Source organism: Neopelma chrysocephalum, unplaced genomic scaffold, assembly GCF_003984885.1.
Source record: "Neopelma chrysocephalum unplaced genomic scaffold, ASM398488v2 Primary Assembly neopelma1_138, whole genome shotgun sequence".
In the NCBI taxonomy this organism is placed as follows: domain Eukaryota; kingdom Metazoa; phylum Chordata; class Aves; order Passeriformes; family Pipridae; genus Neopelma; species Neopelma chrysocephalum.
In genome coordinates, this window is record NW_020897800.1 from 3,316,832 (window position 1) to 3,335,045 (window position 18,214).

Here is an 18,214-nt window from a genome sequence, read left to right on the forward strand (position 1 = left end):
CTGCAGAAAAGGAACATACCCAACCCCCTGCCCTAAACAGGAACTGGATCCCTGGTGATATCTTCCTGTGCTGGCCCTATTTATAGAAGGAAGGTCACCCAAATAAGAACAGAAATGGTATCATATGATTTTTTGGTGACCAACTGAATCCTGCATGTGGAGAATTCCGAGGGGCACAGCCCACATTTGGGAAGAACACCTCACTCTGGCCATTTTTGTGGGGAGGACAACTGTGGAATTCAGTCAGCTCTTTGGAATTTGGGTGTCTTTCCCCCATCAGGTCATGAGATGGACAGAAATTTCACTGGCAGAACTTTTCTTCAATGTGCAGTTGTTGATTGAAAGCCTAAAATAGAACTGTTATTTCTGTTATTGCACTGATAGTGGCACAAACAATTGAGGAGAACTGCACAAATTCAGGAATCTGTAAAGGTCACTTAGATGGGCAATTTGGAAACAATTTGGAAACAAACATACACAGAAAAATCTGGAAATTTTTGCTGTTTGTGAAGAATTTAGAACAGCTTCCCTGGAGGTATTGCTGGGTTTGAATTCAGGACCTCTCACATCATGGCTGAGCCTGACACAAAAACTAAGGGAGGAGTTAAATATTGAGCTTCTGACCTGTACCTGGACTGACACATGTGCTTCACATCTAGAAAATCTCTAAGTTTTTTCTCATTCCCTAGAGCCAACAAGCATTTTACTGTCTATTCTTTTACTATAAACCAACAAAGACGGAACAAGTCAAGCTTTAAATAGATACATATATCTATTTAAGTATATATTTACATAAATACATATTTTATACACACAAACAAGCAAAAATAAAGGTGCCTATTTTATATTTGTAAGAAAAAAGCTCTGTTTGACAGCATCCTTCTTTCAAACTCCCTTGGCATAAATTATGATCTGTAATTCCTATCTTATCATGTCAGGCAGGCCTTTGAACAGAACCTAACGAGGAGAGCCAAGTATTCCATCATGTTTAATGCCATTTCCAAAAAAAAATCAGTATTTACACAGCTAAATATTTTATGGGCCAGAGATTCAGGGCTACTGGAGATGATGAATTCATCCCTCCAAGGGGTTTTGTTCATGGGTAAGAAGTTTGTCTGGGCTTGAGAATGAAAGGGAAGATTTAGTCATTCCCTTTTTTTTTCACAGGCTGCCTCCATCCTTCCATTGCTCATTCACAAATCCCCTGGTGCCTCTGCAGGCAGTTTGTAGGTGGGTCTGAGGTAGAAATGTTGGCATTTTCTCCTGCCTCTGAGAGCAGCAACTCACAGCAGAACAAGGTCCTCCTTAAAGACACAAAGCTCAGCTCTGCCCAGGGCAGAACTGGAGTCTCTGCTTGGCAAAGTAAAGGAAGAACCAAAGGAAATCCCTGCTGGGGGCATCGACCCCCTGAAGTTTGCATACTTTTTTACTGATAAAATATAATGCAGATAAAGAAATATCTTTAAAATAGTTCCCTCCCATCCCTTGCTCTTGCACTGTTTGCATTAACTTCTAATTCCCTGTTTGCATTAACTTTCCCACGCAGTATTTCATTGCCTCTGGCAGCCACACACACACCTTCCTTTTTTAAACTGGGCTTGAATGAAGCTGAGCCCTTTTAAAACTGGGCTTGAATAAAGCTGAGCCCTTTTTAAAGTGCTGGACTAGAATCAGAAAGCTGAGCACTGAGCAGAGGGAGGGTTTCTCTGTGGTGCTTCTGAGACTGAAGGTTCTCTTTCTGGTTAATGCATCATTCCCCTTTACAGCCATTTCCTCTGAGGTAAATGGGATTTGGCCATTATACTTTCTGTTTATTGATATATATTTCCTTGCTGAATTGACATTCCCCTGTGCCTTTTTTTTTTTCTTTCCTACCCTGAAATTGCAGGAAGCCAAAAATCCTTCAAGGGCCAGGAGTTGAGTTGTGCAGCACACAGAGCTCTGTGCTCTCCCCTTGAGGAGGCTGGGGTTAAAGTGGGCACCACTCACACATTAATATGGAAACCAGGGCAGCAACACCAATTTGCTGCAATGTTTTGGGCCAAGGAGTCAACTGTGTAGGTGGGATTTGCTTCCCAGCAATATTTTGGTCCTGTTTCAGCAGAGAGTCGAGAAAGACTTTCCTTGTGACTTGGCATTGAAGTGTCACAGAGAGACTGAAGAATCAAATACATCTAATTCTTTGTGGTGGCCAAAATGCTGCTGTGCCTTTGGAAGACATTGCTATCAGGATTTTCTTTGCCCTGCCCTAAAGTCTCCACCTGCAGACCTGCAGCTGAACAGAGCATCTCCCCTACTGTCTGTTCCAAAGGGTTATTACCTGTTGCTGTTAAATGATTTCCCTGCACTTCATCTCAGAGGCAGCAGAATTCAAGTGATAGAGGAATTGGGTGGCTCAAGGGACTGGTAATTCTGCACAAAGCTTTTCATGTGCTCCCTGAACACAGCTGCCATTTTTGCATGACCAGAAGTGGTTACTGGGCGATGCCATTTGGTAGATTCCGAAAAATAAGTTATTTTCTTCCTTTTTCTTTTTTTTTCTGGTTCATCTGAGTCACAAACCCACTTTTTTTTTGCCACTTGCTACAATGCTACAGCCAACATTTGCTACCCAGCATGAGTAAATCTGAGCCCCCAGTCACCTAATTAAGTGACCTGATTTTCTCAGGAGCAGAATATGTCTCCCAGCTCCCACTGCACTCAGCAGTTGTGAAAATCAGGCCAGTTTTGTATAAGTTGTGACTAGTTTTGAGTACTCAGCTTATAAAAAGTTGATCTTGGCCTGGGAGGTGGAAGATGAGCCCTCTCCAAGTTCTGGGTGCAGGGGAGGGATGCAGAGGCCATCAGTCACCATCACCATTCCCTGCTCTAAATTAAAATATAAGGAAAAAAAAAGAGAAGAGCATCTTAGTTTCAGGTCCTGGGATAAAAATGTACTTTGGCTTTTGGTTGCTTTATGCAGCATTTCCTGCTCACACTGAAAATTAAATTGAAAAGGGAGTTTATTGTCCCTGTGGATGAAAGAGGCAACTTTGGAAATCACGGATGAACAAATGTCTGACGGTCCAGCCTGATGTTCTGTGATGCCCTTTGTGGTCCCCAAGCACTGCAGGAGCTGCAGTTTATTCCAGCAGAGCTCCCACTGTGTGATTTGTTCCAAGGAAACATCAGTTCATTAAGGGAACAAGTCACCAAGGGTGGGTGGCAGGACCGTCTGTCCTGGTGGATTTTGGGTGGCTCCTCCAGAAATCCATGCTGGGATTTGGGGAGAGGGAATCCCGAGGGAGAGCCTGCTTGGCAACAGCAGGAACTGCTCATTTCCCAGCCAGAGCTTGACTGGGAGGGCAGCTGGAATTCACTGCCTCGGGTTTGACACAGACACGTTGCAGAGGGACGGTTTGGACACTTCAAACACATTTCTCTGTTCAAAGAGCACAACCCAGGCAAGAGGGGAGGTGAACTGAGCAAAGGCAACGCAGCAGAAACGGGTGAGAAACCAGGGCAGGGAAAATCCAGCCTCCCTGAGAGGTTCCCACCCTCTGCAAGTTGCTGGGAAGAGCTTTTTTGGGTTTTTTTTTTTCACTCTTTTGCTCTTTCCCTGAGCTACTTTTCAAAGCAAAGCAGTGGCTGCTTTGCATAGCACAGCTGAGGCAAGGGCAGCAGGATGAACCCCCCAACCTCCAGTGTTCACCACCCAAGCTCTGTCCTTCAGAAGGCAGGTGCCCTCAAGTGAACACTGGCAGATAAGGGCAGCAAAACCCTTGAGGAGGAAGTATTTTCATAATCACACATTTGCAACACAGGCCCCCCCCCTTTTTTTTTTTTACAGCAGCAGCTTTATCTTTCTGCCTTCCTCTTGCTCTCAAAACCAGCAAAAATATGTATATTCAAGGGGTGGGGAAGGCAAGGGCAGAGCTGAAACACAGCTGAGTCAACAACACATGTCTAGGAGCTGGTGGGTGACATGGCATGAACGTTCTCCATGGTTTTCAGGGTGCTTTGGAGAGTTATTGCTGCAGACAGAAAGGGAGACAGAAGCACAGTCACACACAGACAAGTGCTGGAGGGTCCAAACTGCCCTGATCTTGAACCCACCTGGACTCTGCTCTTCTTCCCTTAAGCAGGAAGCCTTGAAATCACCTATTTATTGGGAATTTTGCCCTTACCCAACTGAAAGCCTGTCTGCTACCCCACAACCCCAACGTTTCTATCCTTTTCTGCCTCCTCCACTCATCATTTTTCTCTCAGTGTTTCTGCCACGTGGATTCTGGGTGAATTCTTCCCTGATCCACAGCTGCATTTCAGTGCTGATGTGGAGCATTTGGAAAACACAATTCCACGTCCAGGAGTTAAACAGCACTGTGTTCATCTGTCCTGCAACTGGAAAACTTGCAGAACAGGAGACCTGGGTCTTCCCAGCTGGAGTGAAAAGAGATTTAGAGGTGTCTTGAAGGGGAAAAAAAGCAGAAAAGCTCTGTCTGTGTAGCAAGGGCTGAAGGGAACTGTTCTAACCTTGAAAATCTCTGTTTTGTGCCCTCTCGTGGCAGTTGAATTTTTCTTGTCCTCAGTGCAACGTCTGCACTTTCAGACCCAAACCTTTGGGTTTTCATGGTGAAATGACCAGCAAAGAGGTCACTGAATGCCAATATCTGGTGTTTCACTGTCCATAAAATTGGGGAAGCAGGGAAAGCCCAGAGGTCCATGTCTCATACTTTGCCCTGGCTGAAAGACTTTGCCCTTTAAACAGTTTGCAGCAATTTGGCAGGTGGCACATCCAAAAAAAAAAGCCCCAGGGCTGAGAAAATCAGCCTGGAAAGGGTATCCCACAGGTTTCCAAACACACTGTTACAGCCCTTCCCACAAGGAAGGTCCAAGGAATGTCTGTGACAGGAGCCACATAACCCAGCAGCACTAAAATGCTCTTTATTTTGCTCTCTCCTCAGACAAAAAGCACTGGCATCGACAGGTGGAAGAAGTGTTCAAGCAGCATGCGACTGGTTGGTATGAATAAATGTTAAAAAGTAAAAGAAATTAGGGAATTTAAGATTTTAGCCATTAGAACGGGGGGTGTAAAACAGGGGCATTGTCTGAGAAGCACCTGCAGAATTAGTGGAATGTCATTTAAGTGCTGTAAATGAGCAATCCAGCAACGAGCCTTGTCTGAGGGAGTTTGTGGTCTCGAGTAAAAGCAGAAACAGATGAGACAAAGAACCCCCCACTATCTGCAGCTGGTGAACAGAAAGCTGAGAGCTGCCTTTTCAAAGATGCTGAGCCATTTCCAGTGCTCTCCCCCTCACTGAAAAGGCAGGAAGGCAGAAGCAGTGACCCGGGTTAGATCTTCAGAGCATCAGCCTGAAACCAAACCCTGATTTTCTGTGTTACTTAGTGGAGATGGGCTGGGAGGGAGAGAGAGCAGCTCTGCCTGACCTGCCAGAGGTGATTTTAACCATAGAGGGAGAATGAACAAGAGCGAGGACGAGGGAAAGCTGGTTTTGCTGGGAGAAAATATGCCATTATCTGACAATCTAACAGTTGTTTCTGCCTCCCAGGCTCTTCTCCCACGTGGGTGACCCGTTCCTGGACGACCCCCTGCCCCGGGAGTACGTCCTGTACCTGCGCCCCACGGGCCCCCTGGCTCAGAAACTCTCTGACTTCTGGCAGCAGTCGAAGCAGATCTGTGGGAAGAACAAAGCTCACAACATTTTCCCACATATCACCCTGTGCCAGTTCTTCATGGTAAAGCCCAGCTCCCTCTCTGCCTTGCTTTGGTGCATGAATTCACGGGCAGCCCTGGCCAGGCTCAGGATGGAGCTCTGCACGCTTCCCTCAGTCCCTGCACGAGGGTTTGGGGAGCTGGGGGGGTTTTGCCTGATGCCTGGGCTTGTTGAGGAGGTAATTGGGTTTTAAGCTGTTGTTTTGAGCCAAGAGCAGCAGCAGAGGACCAAATTCTCATCATCCCAAGTGATGGTTAACATGAGAATGGATGGGGGGGAAGGTTGGGAAGGTCACTTGGGAACAGCTGATCCCGCTTCGAGGCCGAGGGAGGGGCAGGAGATTTCTAAACTTGGATTTTTCTGTGGCCCCCCCCCGTGCTTTTTCTCACTGTGTTGTAGCCAAGGTAGGCCATTCACACCCATCCACCCACTCCTTTCCTTTCCCTGCCTGACGAGTGCCTGTCCTTGCCTCGGCAGTGTGAGGACAGCAAGGTGGATGCTCTCACAGAGGCCCTGCAGGCCACCGTGATGCGCTGGAAGTGCAAATTCCCCGCCCCTCTGCCCCTGGAGCTCTACACATCCTCCAACTTCATCGGGCTTTTCGTCAAGGAGGAGAGTGCTGAGGTGCTCAAGAAGTTTGCTGCAGACTTTGCTGCGGAGGCGGCTTCAAAAGCAGGTGAGTGGCTGTGCTGGAGCTGCAAAGAGCTCAGGGCTTGGGTGTTTTCTCTTTGGATGCCACGAAGGAACAAAGCTCATAAAGCCAGTGGCTGATTTTTAAGTAACAACTGAAAGCCTTGAGAGGAACACCCCGGCAGGTGCTTTGGGTTTCAGTGTTTTCAGCTCAAAGATCACCTTGATCTCCATCTCAAGTGTTATCTCCTGAAAGGGAAGTTGACATTTGGTGGTTCCTTAACCTTTCTCATCGGTGCTCTCTCTGTCTGCTGAGTGTTTCCTGCTCCTCTCCCAGCCTCAAGCCACCACCACAAAACCTTCCTTGACCATTTCAAGGCCGTGCTTGTTTTGTCTCTGCATTTCTGAGGTGTGAAGAGGGCTCTGCCAAGACCCCTGGCAGCCCAGGGGAGAACCTTTTCAAACCTCGGTGCTGACACCTCTGGCTCTGTTTTCTGCTCCTCTGCTGCTTGTAGAGGGGGAAGTACCCAGAGCACCCCGTGCTCCCATGGCCCCCACTGCTGAATAGGCTCTTTGGGTGTCCTGCAGTGACCTCCAAACTCAGAACAGCATGGGAGCACTGGAACAGCTCCCTGACTAATCCTCCCACCCTCCATCACTGTAGGGCTCAGCCTGGACTAGTCACAGCACAACTGGTTTAGCCTTTCACTGTCACAGGCTTAATCTGGAGCTTAAATGCATCAAGATACAGCAAATTCTGCATCCCTGGGGTGTCTTCTTGATAGACAGGCATCTCATAACCATCCAGAACAGCTACAAGTCTCTGCCCCTGTTCAGAGGAGAGATCCAGATGTGCTGTAGGCTCACTACACCTCTGAAACTCATTGCTTTCACCCAACAATGACCTAGAATTTTCCTTCCCTTTAGAAGAGGGAGGGAATGTTATCTTGAAAAATGCACATTTTGAGGCAGTGACAGGCACAGAGACATTGGGCAGGTCCAAGGACGCTGCAGCCACGTGAGAGAGGGACAAATGTTCCCCTCCAGAGTGTTCCCCAGACACACCCTCCAAACCAGCACAGTCAGAGGGGCAATTCTCACCCCAAAAAAACCACTGACCCAGAAGAAGGAAGCACCCACGTCTTCCAACAAACTTCTGCCCCTGTGACTGCTCCAATTCAGACTGAATTGGTTCTTTTTTGGGGGAAGGCAGTTGCTGCATTGCAGCCCCCACAGCTTGGGCAGGTTATCACATCAAAGTCTCTGGGGCTTTTTCAAAACAAATTTTTCTTTGCTGATCAAAAAAAAAGAGAAAAAAAGATGGATGAGCTTGCAAAGCTACCCCTGGCTGGCACTTGGAGCCAAGTCTCTGAATAGCTGCAATTTTGACTGAATAATCAGTCAAATTTAATAGCAATTTTTGGTTGAATAAGCAAGAATAAATTACATACAAACAATGTATCCTATGATTTCCACATCTACTGGAAGAGTCCCAATATTTCACACACCTTCACCTTTCTGCTTCCTGGAGTCTTTTCCTAATGCAGGTTCTTTTGGTTTTTTTTCTGCAGGATCATTTTGAATCATTATTATATCAATGTCTGTTTCCACAATGTGGGAATACCTCACCCTCAGTGGCTAAACTGGTAATCCAACTAATGCCCAAGGGAAAAAAGATTTAATCACCTTGCATGAACCTGTAAATTCCATGGATTTGTAATTGCTGGTGTAGCCGAGAGAACAAAGGAGGGAGAGTAAAAATTGTGCTTTTTAACTTGCTTATTTTGGAGAGATCCTCGGCTGCTCATGAAAGCCTATCAGTTACCTGGAAAAGTGGGTTTTTTTGGCAGTGTGTTCAGAATGGCAATAACTGTTATCACACATTGTTTGGCAGTTGGGCAGGGAAGCCTCATCTCCCACCCTGGTGTGACTCAGGGCTGAACCAGACCACAAATCTCTAATAATTTGATCCAAGGTGCAATGTAGAGAACTCACATTTGACTTCCTCAGAGCCTGTTCAAACCGCCCTGCAGTTTGTTCCTCTTGAGTGTCCTCCAAACCCATCATCTCCCAGCTCCTGCCAGAGGTGACATTTGCCTTCCCTCCTTCCCAGCGCGTCTCCCTTCCCATCTCACACAGCCAGGGGTTGCTCACCCACGTCTTCTCCTTGCAGATGTTCACGTGGAGCCCCACAAGAAGCAGCTCCACGTGACACTGGCCTATCACTTCCAGAGCAGCCACCTGCCCACGCTGGAGAAGCTGGCCCAGAACATTGATGTCAAGCTGGGCTGTGACTGGGTGGCCGCGATCTTCTCCCGAGACATTCGCTTCGTCAACCACGAGGTAAAGTTCAGGAGCTTGTCTCAGGAAGAAAACCCCAAACTAACCAATCATCTTAACAAACAGACCTTACTGCCTTTCTTTTTCCTTTTTACTCCTGCTGTCCAGACTTGCTGTTTCACCCACCTCATCCCTTGCTTAATCCCGCTGGATTAATTAATTCTAATAATGACTCTCCTGTGAGCTCGACATAAACTGGTCTGATCTCTCCAGAACCAGACCAGTATTTTAACCTGACCAGTATCCAGTTCTGCTGTACAGCCTTGACTTTATTATTAACCACAGCACTTAGTTCCATCATGTCAGAAACATTTCCCTTCATATATTTCAATTACTCATGTGGATTCTATAACTGCAGTATTTAAGTCCCTTAAGATAGTTTCCTTAATAACGTTGTTTTCCACATAACACACAGAAAAACAATATTAAATCCGTTTCACAGATTGGGATCTTGAGCATTGAGAAACCAAAGGTGAGATTCATCTCACCTCACTGTAAATACCCAAGTTAGAGCTGTAGTCTGAGGCTCAGTGCAGAGAAACAGGCACCTCCAGAACACGAGACATCTGACCCATCTGAGATGTCTATCTCAGGATGAATCAGTGTCTGGAGGAAGGAACTTCCAGAAGGTGCTTGCTCAGCTTGGGTGTTTAACTCAGCTCCTAAGGTTGGGGTGATCAACCCCACCAAGGTGCATTGCCCAGAACCTCACACACAAAACCCGTGGCAGAGTGGGAAAAAGCTATTTTTCATGCAAATGCCAAGGCTCCTGGAGAGCTGACATCTCTCTGAGCCAGCCCAGGCTGTGCCTCCCTGTGTGACAGCCTCCTTTCCTGTCCAGAGCATCCTTGTGACCTTCAGAAGCTTCACACAGTCAACAGACTGGTGCTGGCAAAGGCAGTTGCTGCTGAAACCCGGCTCCATCTTTGCACATCTCACTTCAGGCAGACACCTGAGAAAGTTTGGGCTGTGTGGTATCAGGTGACAGTGACTTTTTTCCACCTTCCTTTGAAGATACCACACACAGTCTAGAAGGATTGGTGAGGGCTGACACCACCAGGAGAGCAGAGCTGCTCAGCACATGAGGGGTTTCCTTCTTTTCTGCAACGATGCAGAAGTTATTCATGGCCAGGGGACAAGAATTCATCTGTTCCCCTTTTAAACTGGGGACTCTTGTAGCCATTCCCAAAGAAATTTAATGGTAGACATTTAATACATGTGGATTCCTCATGCTCAAGTGAAGATCACAGAACTACACTCACTCATCTTTCTCCCACCTTTTAACTTAATCCTGTTCATGTCAGGAAATACAAAGAAAACAATGTGGCCACGATTTCTCATCACCTGTGTTTTTTCCTGTGCATTCCCACAAACAGCTCTGAGAGCAGCAGGTCAGAGATTCAAACCTCCCAACAATGTCTCTGCCCTGTCTTCAAAAGCAACAGAAACAAGAACTGCTCTTCCAGATCAAACATGTGTAGGTAAATCAAAAATGGTCACTGACCACTAGGGCTGTCTAAATTCCAGGTCCCAACAAGAACTCAGTTCCATTTTAAACAGGTCTAAGCACACAGTCATGATTTTGCTCAATTTAAAAATCATCCCCCCCCTTCCCCTGGAGGGGGAAGGGGAATCAAAGAGGGAAGAAGGAACAAATACCTAGAAAAGCCTTCCAACAGCAAAGAGGGGGAAGCAGCAGGAATTCCCTGAAGGAAAGCTTTCCTGGATAAAGCACAAGGAGAGCTGAGGTTAAAGGTGTGGTGTGGGGCTGCTCCTGCCCCACTCTGCCAGAGGTTCCCTTCCCATAACAACCCTCTCATTCATTTGTGCTTCTGTTTCTCCCCCAGACTCTGCAGGTGATCTACCCCTACACCCCCCAGAACGATGATGAGCTGGAGCTGGTCCCAGGGGACTTCATTTTCATGTCCCCAGTGGAACAAACCAGCACAAGTGAGGGCTGGATTTACGGCATTTCCCTGGCAACCGGCTGCTCCGGGCTGCTGCCCGAGAACTACATCACCAAGGCGGATGAATGTGGCACCTGGGTGTTCCATGGGTAGGTAAAAAGCTGCTCAGTCCAATTTCCCAGGGCTGGAAAAAGGGGCTCAGCAGCTGGGATTTCACCTGGGTAGGTGAGGAGTGTCCCAGGGCTGCTGAGAATCATAGAATCATAGAATCACAGAATCAGCTGGGTTGGAAGGGACCTCCGAGATCATCAAGTCCAACCCTTGATCCAACCCCGCCGTGGTTCCCAGCCCATGGCACTGATGCCACATCCAGTCTCATCTTAAAAACCTCCAGGGATGGAGAATCCACCACTGCCCTGGGCAGCCCATTCCAATGGCTGATCACCCTCTCTGCAAAGAAATTCTTCCCAACATCCAACCTAAACCTCCCCTGGCACAGCTGAAGACCCTGAGCCCTCTTGTCTTGCTGAGAGTTGCCTGGGAAAAGAGACCAACCCCCACCTGGCTCCCCCCTCCTGTCAGGGAGTTGTAGAGAGTGAGGAGGTCTCCCCTGAGCCTCCTCTTCTCCAGGCTGAACAGCCCCAGCTCCCTCAGCCTCTCCTCACAGCACTTGTGCTCCAGTCCCTTCCCCAGCCTTGTTGCTCTCCTCTGGACCTGCTGCAGCACCTCAATGTCCTTCCTGAACTGAGGGCCCAGAACTGGACACAGCACTCCAGGGGTGGCCTCACCAGCTCTGAGTCCAGGGGAAGAATCACTTCCTCAGCTCTGGTGAGAAGGTCGCTGGGGGAAAGGAACTGGCACACGAAGCCCCATCTCCTGAGCCAAGAGGAGCAGATGCTGCCCCCGGGCATGGGATTAGAGGACAGTGTGACTTTTTACAGCAGCTATTTATCACTCATAGGATCACTGCTGGAGCAGATGGCTGCTGCAGACATTGCTGGGGAGACATCTCTGTGGTGGGACCAGGATCAGGAAGGTTTAAATCTGAGCATTAATTTGGGAAGAGACATCTTCTGTGGAAAAGGACTTGGGATCAGCAACATTTCTTAAGAATTCTTAGCAAGATTTTGCAGAAGGCTTCAGTGAGAAGGCAGCCCTCACCTTTTGAATGAGATTATGCCTTGTGCCTCTTGATTTTGGTGGGAATTAGTTAAGCAGTGACAAAAAAAGTAGTGCTTGAGCAGTGGGTTGATATCTAAGCAGCCAAATGCCTTTGACAAACCTGGAGCACAGGGAATAGTTTGTATATAAGAGAGAGGAGAGGCACATCCTGCCTGCTGCCCCTCTGCCTGCACTGTCTGTGTGAAGGCAGGACTTAATTCAGACCCTCCAGTCTGCAATCCAGCAAAACCACCCTTCCTTCCCCTGAAAAAAATAGTCTCAGGTCCACTCACACTGCACATCCTGCTCTAGTGGAGCCTGCTTTTTATTCTTACAGTGCCTGCAAGAGTTTTGATGCCCAGGGAATAGCATGGGCAAGAATTACTGTTACAGCAGCAGCAACTAAAAGGAAAGCCAAATGTTCTCTAATTCCAGCACCTCTGCCTCCAGGCAAGCAAAGAAAGGAAATGCCCCTTCCCTTGTTACCACTGAAGGCTATAAATCATGAATTGGAGCATGAAATGTGGAGCATTTACCAAAAACCATTGTGACACACCCAGAAACAGTCTCGTTTTACATAGGGCCTTCCCACAGGGAATATCAGGTAATGGAATGTCATGTGGTCAAAGCCATACAGCAAACTAAGGACAACCTGCCACGGCACTCGTGGTAGGATGGTTCCCTGCACTGCTTTTCCATTCCCAGCAAAGCCAGAAATAGTCACCTCCTCTGCCCCAGAATGGACAGGAGTGCTATGGATGTCACACCACAGGCTATTTCAGCTCCTCGTGAGATGCCAAAGCCATTCCTTGCCCCTTTAATAACCCTGAGAAATCAGACTTGGCACAAGTGCCAGGGGAGGGAAAACAGCCCTAATTTTTCCAGCTATTTTTGGACCTGAGGAGTTTTTTTCCCACCCTTTCTTCCTCCTGTTCTGCAACAAGGACTGATTTGTTTTCCACGGCGATCCCTCTCCTCTGGATAATGATGAGGGATGTGGCAGAGGAGTCTTTTCCCACCCAGAGCTGAGGACCAGCTGTGACAGAGACCCTTTCTCCATCCTCTGCTTGAACCATCCCCACTCTCCAAGATGCCTTTTCCTCCAGGGCCACAGAGATACTCCTGACAGAGCAGTGAGGACAAGGGAGCATCCAGAAGACAGTGGATGTTGTTCTCTGCCTTCAGCCTCTGTTTGCCTCTTTTTTTCCCTTTGGGAAAAGCTTCCAAACAATGACCTATGCTTAGAGGATGACTAAGCTGAAATAGCTTCAGTGGTTTCTGTTTTGCAGCAGCATGAAGGAGGTAGAAGACAAGCTGGTGGCTCTTCTCCAGACACAGCAAGATAGGGTGCCTTTGCCTCATCATCATTCCCATCTATAAATAGGTGCTGAAGCATTTGTGGCCTTGGAATAAGAGCTCAGAGAGAAAGAAAGTCTCAGAAATTGTGTGGCAGCTCCTGGGGACAAAGGGAAGGGGGTAACCAAAAAATCCTTAGTGTTCTCCAGGCAGTGTCCTTAAAAAACTGTCACGTGGGCAAAGCAGGAAAGGGCTGAGACAGGATGAAGGGCTGGAAGAAAATCCACTTTGTGCAGCAGTGGAGATGGGTCTGGCTAAGAAATTGAGATTCTTCTCATATTGAGATACCAAGTTTTGGGGTCAGAGAGGATGGATCTGTGTTAAACCTTTGCCTGAGAGGAAAAGTTCCCTGGAGCAGGGCCAGCCCTTGTTAGGAAAACTCACCATGAATAAAATAAACACAGTTAAAATAAACTAGAAGGTCAGATCTGAAGAAGTGAGGGCAGGAGGCTGGAGAAACTATCAGGACCAACAAGGTGGCATTTTTTCTCCTTTGAACTGGTGCAAATGATGTGATCTCACAAATCAGCTCTTAACAAAAACGCAGGTGACCTATTTTTGTTCCTCTGGCAGAGGCACTCAGTGTTATTTCAACAGCTGTGGAGCCCCTCTGAGATTTTATCCTAACTAGGTGCCATCAGGAAGCAAGTGCTGGCATATTTAAGGCACTGAAAAGTGCAATCACTAGCAACTATTTCTGTCAAAGCAAATGACCACATACATTATCTGATAATGGGTTGATTTTTTTTTAATGACTAAGCAAAGGTAACCATCCAATGTGCTGAGTCAGCAGAGAGGCACTGCAGCTCCTGTAATTGCCTGTCAGGGTTTAGTCCCAAGGGTTTTGGTCAAAGTCCTTGAATATCTGGGCTTTACTCAGAGGCACCATCATTAGATAAACCCCTTGAGGCAGACTGGGACCTATTACATCCATTTGGCTGCACTTAACTGGGAGCACTGGTGAGAATAAATTCCCATGGAGGTGAGAAACAGAATAATCAGCACTGAAAAATGTAGACACAACCACCCAAGCTGACAGTGCCAGGTCCCTACCAGGGGGTAGGAGCTGTTTTGTGCCCATGGGGAGAGGCAGGGCTGAGCCCCAGCAACAGCTTGTGCTGCAAAGGTGAGGGAAAACTCCCTGCAGGCTTCAGTCCCCGAATTTTGGTCCACAAGACCACGGGCAGTGACATGCAGCTGGTCCCCAGATGATTTTAGGGAGCATCCTGTGGTGGTGAGGAAGGTCGTGACACTTTGTGAGAATATTCAGAGCCTCACAGACCAAAGTTTGGGAACTGTTGTTCCCTAAACTGTTTCCAAGGAAACAGCCTGTTGAGGTGGAATTTGTCTCTTCATGTGTGTAGATCACAAATAATAATAAAATAACATTACAACAGTAATTCTCCCCAGCTCCCAAAGGCTGCAGAAATGCCCTCAGTGCTGCCTGAGCACACAGAGCATTCCCAAAGCCAACAACACCTTTCTGGTTTTGGCAGGTCCTACTCAATCCTGAATACTACATCCTCCCCATCCCTTCAAGGCTTCGCTGATGGAGCTCTGGAGAGAAGACAGCAGGAAGACCAAGGACCTGGGGATGCAGGGCCACTCACCATCATCTGCCAGAACGTGCAGGTGGGGACCCCCACACCCCTAAATCCACACAGCCTTAGGGACAAGCTGCCAGCCACTGGGTTTTCCCCAAAAACTTATCCCCTGGTCTCTTTTCACTACCTGCAGCTAAAGTTCTCTGCAAGCTTTTGAATGGCACAATTAACCACAGGCATTGAAGACATTGCTGTCCCCAAACTGGCTCTTAAGAGGGGATGGTAGGGCCCCATCCTCTGCTCCCTCCAGCAGTTTTATACCACCATAAATTTACCAATATTATAAAATTCATAAAGAGTTCCATAAATCCATAAAAATCCTAAATACACAAGACTTTCCTGTAGTGGGTAAAGCAAGAAGTGCCTGGTCTTGACTCCCAGATCTCAGCAAACCCTTTACACTCTGATGAAGGTCAAACAGCCTGTGATTTCCCTTCCAGCCCCTGAGGATAACCAGCCATCCAGGGCCTCAGAAACGCTGCCTGTTTGTCTGCAGGCACGGGGAAAGGATGGATGTGGTTTTTGGGAAGTACTGGTTGTCCCAGTGTTTCGATGCCAAAGGTGAGTCTGCTCTGGGCTCTCCCAGTTTTAGAGGGAGGAATGAGAGGGGCAAATCTTACATAGAACCTAACACAGATTGATGCTTTTTGTGGTGGCAGGGCTGCAGTCAGAAGCAGAAACACAAGCCAGGGAGGAAATGTTTGTTTGCTAATATTTGGGAAGCTGTTGCAGGAGTGATTATGCTGTAGTTATGTGGCCAAAGAACAAATGTAGTCATGATGTTAGTAATCAGTGTTCAGTGAAAACACTTACTGCCATCAGGAATTTATTTTGCACAGCTGGCTCGCAGTGCTAAGTGGAAATAACCCCACTACAAGTACAGCTCAGAGTGGCTTTTGGTGTTTTCAACCCAGTGATATGCTTGAGTTTCAGACTATAATTAACAAACTATAACTCCAGGCTCTGTTGGCGTTAGAACTGATCAGAAATTTGTCCAAAAAGTCTTTTTTATATTTAAAACATAGCAATATCTTGCAGCCAAAGGATGATTTCACAACTGCCTTCTTTCTAACTTCTGGCAGAAGAGCCCTGACATTTCAACCTCCTGGAAGAGTGTGACCTTCAGGGTTTCTTTTGTTGTGGGACAGAAATTGTTTTCCCATGGAGTAAACTGCCCTAAAGATAACTTTTAAAAGCATCAGCAGCATCCTTTGCTGCTTTTGAACCACTGAAAGCCGTTTCACTTCATTTTGGGAGATTCCTGGTGGTTTTTACTGGTGGGGAAAACTGCTCAAGAGCCAGGTCTGGGCAGCACCCCCAGGACGTGGGGGGTGGAAGAGGGTAGAAGAAGGTGTGATGCTTCTGTGTGGGTCTCTGAAGGAATAATTCCAGCTTGGAACCTTTCCCTGCAGGAAGGTACATGCGCAGTAACCTGAACATGCCTCACAATTTACCTCAGAGAAGTGGTGGGTTCAGGGATTACGAGAAGGACGCTCCCATCACCGTGCTGGGCTGCACACAGGCCAGGCTGGTTGGTAAGTCCTCCTCAGAAAAGAGGTCTAAGCTGGAGGAGGGGAGGTTTGGATTGGATATTGGGAAGGAATTCCTCCCTGTGAGGGTGGGGAGTGGGCTGGAGAGGGCTTAGAGGGATGGAGAAACACAAGGATGAGGTGGAAATTTTGGGGTGAGACTCTTCTACCTCAAGCTCCTTCCAGTTTAAGCACGAGAGGGTCAAGTGGAGCTGTTGGAGCAGGTCCTGAGGATGCTCTGAGGGCTGGAGCTGCTCTGCTGTGGGGACAGGCTGGGAGAGCTGGGGGTGACAGAAGGCTCCAGGGAGACCTGAGAGCCCCTTCCAGGGCCTAAAGGGGCTCCAGAAGAGCTGGAGAGGGACTTGGGACAAGGGATGGAGGGACAGGATACAGGGAATGGCTTCCCACTGCCAGAGGGCAGGGAGAGATGTGATATTGGGAAGGAATCTTCCCTGCAGGGGTGGTGAGGGGCTGGGATGGAATTCCCGGAGAAGCTGTGGCTGCCCCATCCCTGGAAGTGTCCAAGGCCAGGCTGGACGGGGCTTGGAGCAACCTGGGCCAGTGGAAGGTGTCCCTGCCCATGGCAGGGGGTGGCACTGGATGAGCTTTAAGGTCCCTTCCAACACAAACCATTCCAGGATCCTGTGGAGAGCTTGCCCAGGAAGCTTTGCTGTCTTCCTCCCACACACTCAGCCAAGAGAAAGAGAAAGTGCAAGGCAATAAAAAATGAATTGGGTGCCCTGAACAAATGAAATTTTGATGTTTCCAGGAGCTTTTCAAAGTCCTTTCACCTTCCCCAGCAATTTTTCCCTCTTTCAAAGGAAACCTTTTCTCCTTCAGCTGCTGCAGCTGAGGAAAAGGCAAAGCAGGAAATCTGGGGCATGGGATGGAATGGGATGAGGCATCAGCAGGGTGGGTGCATTTGGAATACACTGTTATTACCAGCAGGGTGACAGTCACCTCATGCAAAATATGCTTCTGCCTTGACTTTCACAATCTTCCTTTGCCTCCCCAATATTCTTTTATCGAGCTGCCTGGCTTTATGTCGTCAAATTATCAAGCCAAAATTATTTCCAGTGTTCTCCCACACCCCCCTCATCCTTGTCCCTGAATTCTGAGCCTCTCTGTGCATAGACAGAAAACCATTTGGTGGCCAAAGAGTGCTGTGATTAGAGGAGCCCAGCCCCACAAAGACACAAGCCTCAGCACTCAGCATTTCCTCAGACTCAGATCCTTCAGATCCTTCCCCTTGGTCACAGCCAAAGTAGGGCAGCTAAAATTACACTTGCTTCTTTAAACAGAAATAAATCCCCGTGCAGCAGCAGGATGCTCGGGCTCCACATGGCACCAGGGTTTGCAATATGCCCATGACAGCAGGGCAGTCTGAGCACACTTTGCTGGTGGCACTGGAGGACAAAACTGCAGCTGCAAGTGTGACCTTGGTGGTGCTGGAGCCACAATTCCTCTGGTGACTGAAGCCAAAGAGCAGCTTCCCTGGGAGGGAGGGGTGGTAGATCCCTCCTAAATTACCCTTCTCCTTCTAAATTACTGAGACTTCTAAATTAAGGGACCTTAAAGCTCATCCAGTCCCACCCCCTGCCATGGGCAGGGACACCTTCCACTATTCCAGGTTGCTCCAAATCCTGTCCAGCCTGGCCTTGGACACTTCCAGGGATGGGGCACCCACTTCTCTCAAGAGATTTACAGACCTTGACACAATTACAGCCATTGGAGCCAGGGTTAACGACCCCTTCTTGCTCCCACTCCTTTGTCCTGCCTCTTCAAACAGAGCAAAAATGTAATTCTTGCTTCCTACAAGCCTGTGCAGATCCCTGTTCTCCTTTGGTTCCCTGAGGCATTGCAAGAATATTAATAACCCTGATAGTGGAGCTGATTCTTATCTAATTTTCAGTGATCTCCCACCTGTGTAATGAAATGGTAATTTATACTAGAGAAGAGTCGAGCCAATTGAA

At 47.8% G+C, this 18,214-nt stretch overlaps 1 protein-coding gene across 1 annotated transcript in view; it reads left to right on the forward strand.

Annotated features, from left to right (window-relative positions):
- The window catches only part of UBASH3B (ubiquitin associated and SH3 domain containing B), a 64,562-nt gene that overhangs the window by 38,674 nt on the left and 7,674 nt on the right, over positions 1–18,214 (forward strand). The window contains exons 2-9 of the mRNA XM_027699416.1: positions 4,944–4,997; positions 5,550–5,736; positions 6,192–6,390; positions 8,518–8,687; positions 10,532–10,740; positions 14,605–14,740; positions 15,153–15,273; positions 16,125–16,247. Of these exons, the coding sequence (XP_027555217.1) occupies positions 4,944–4,997; positions 5,550–5,736; positions 6,192–6,390; positions 8,518–8,687; positions 10,532–10,740; positions 14,605–14,740; positions 15,153–15,273; positions 16,125–16,247 (1,199 nt within the window). The remainder of the gene's footprint in view (positions 1–4,943; positions 4,998–5,549; positions 5,737–6,191; positions 6,391–8,517; positions 8,688–10,531; positions 10,741–14,604; positions 14,741–15,152; positions 15,274–16,124; positions 16,248–18,214) is intronic.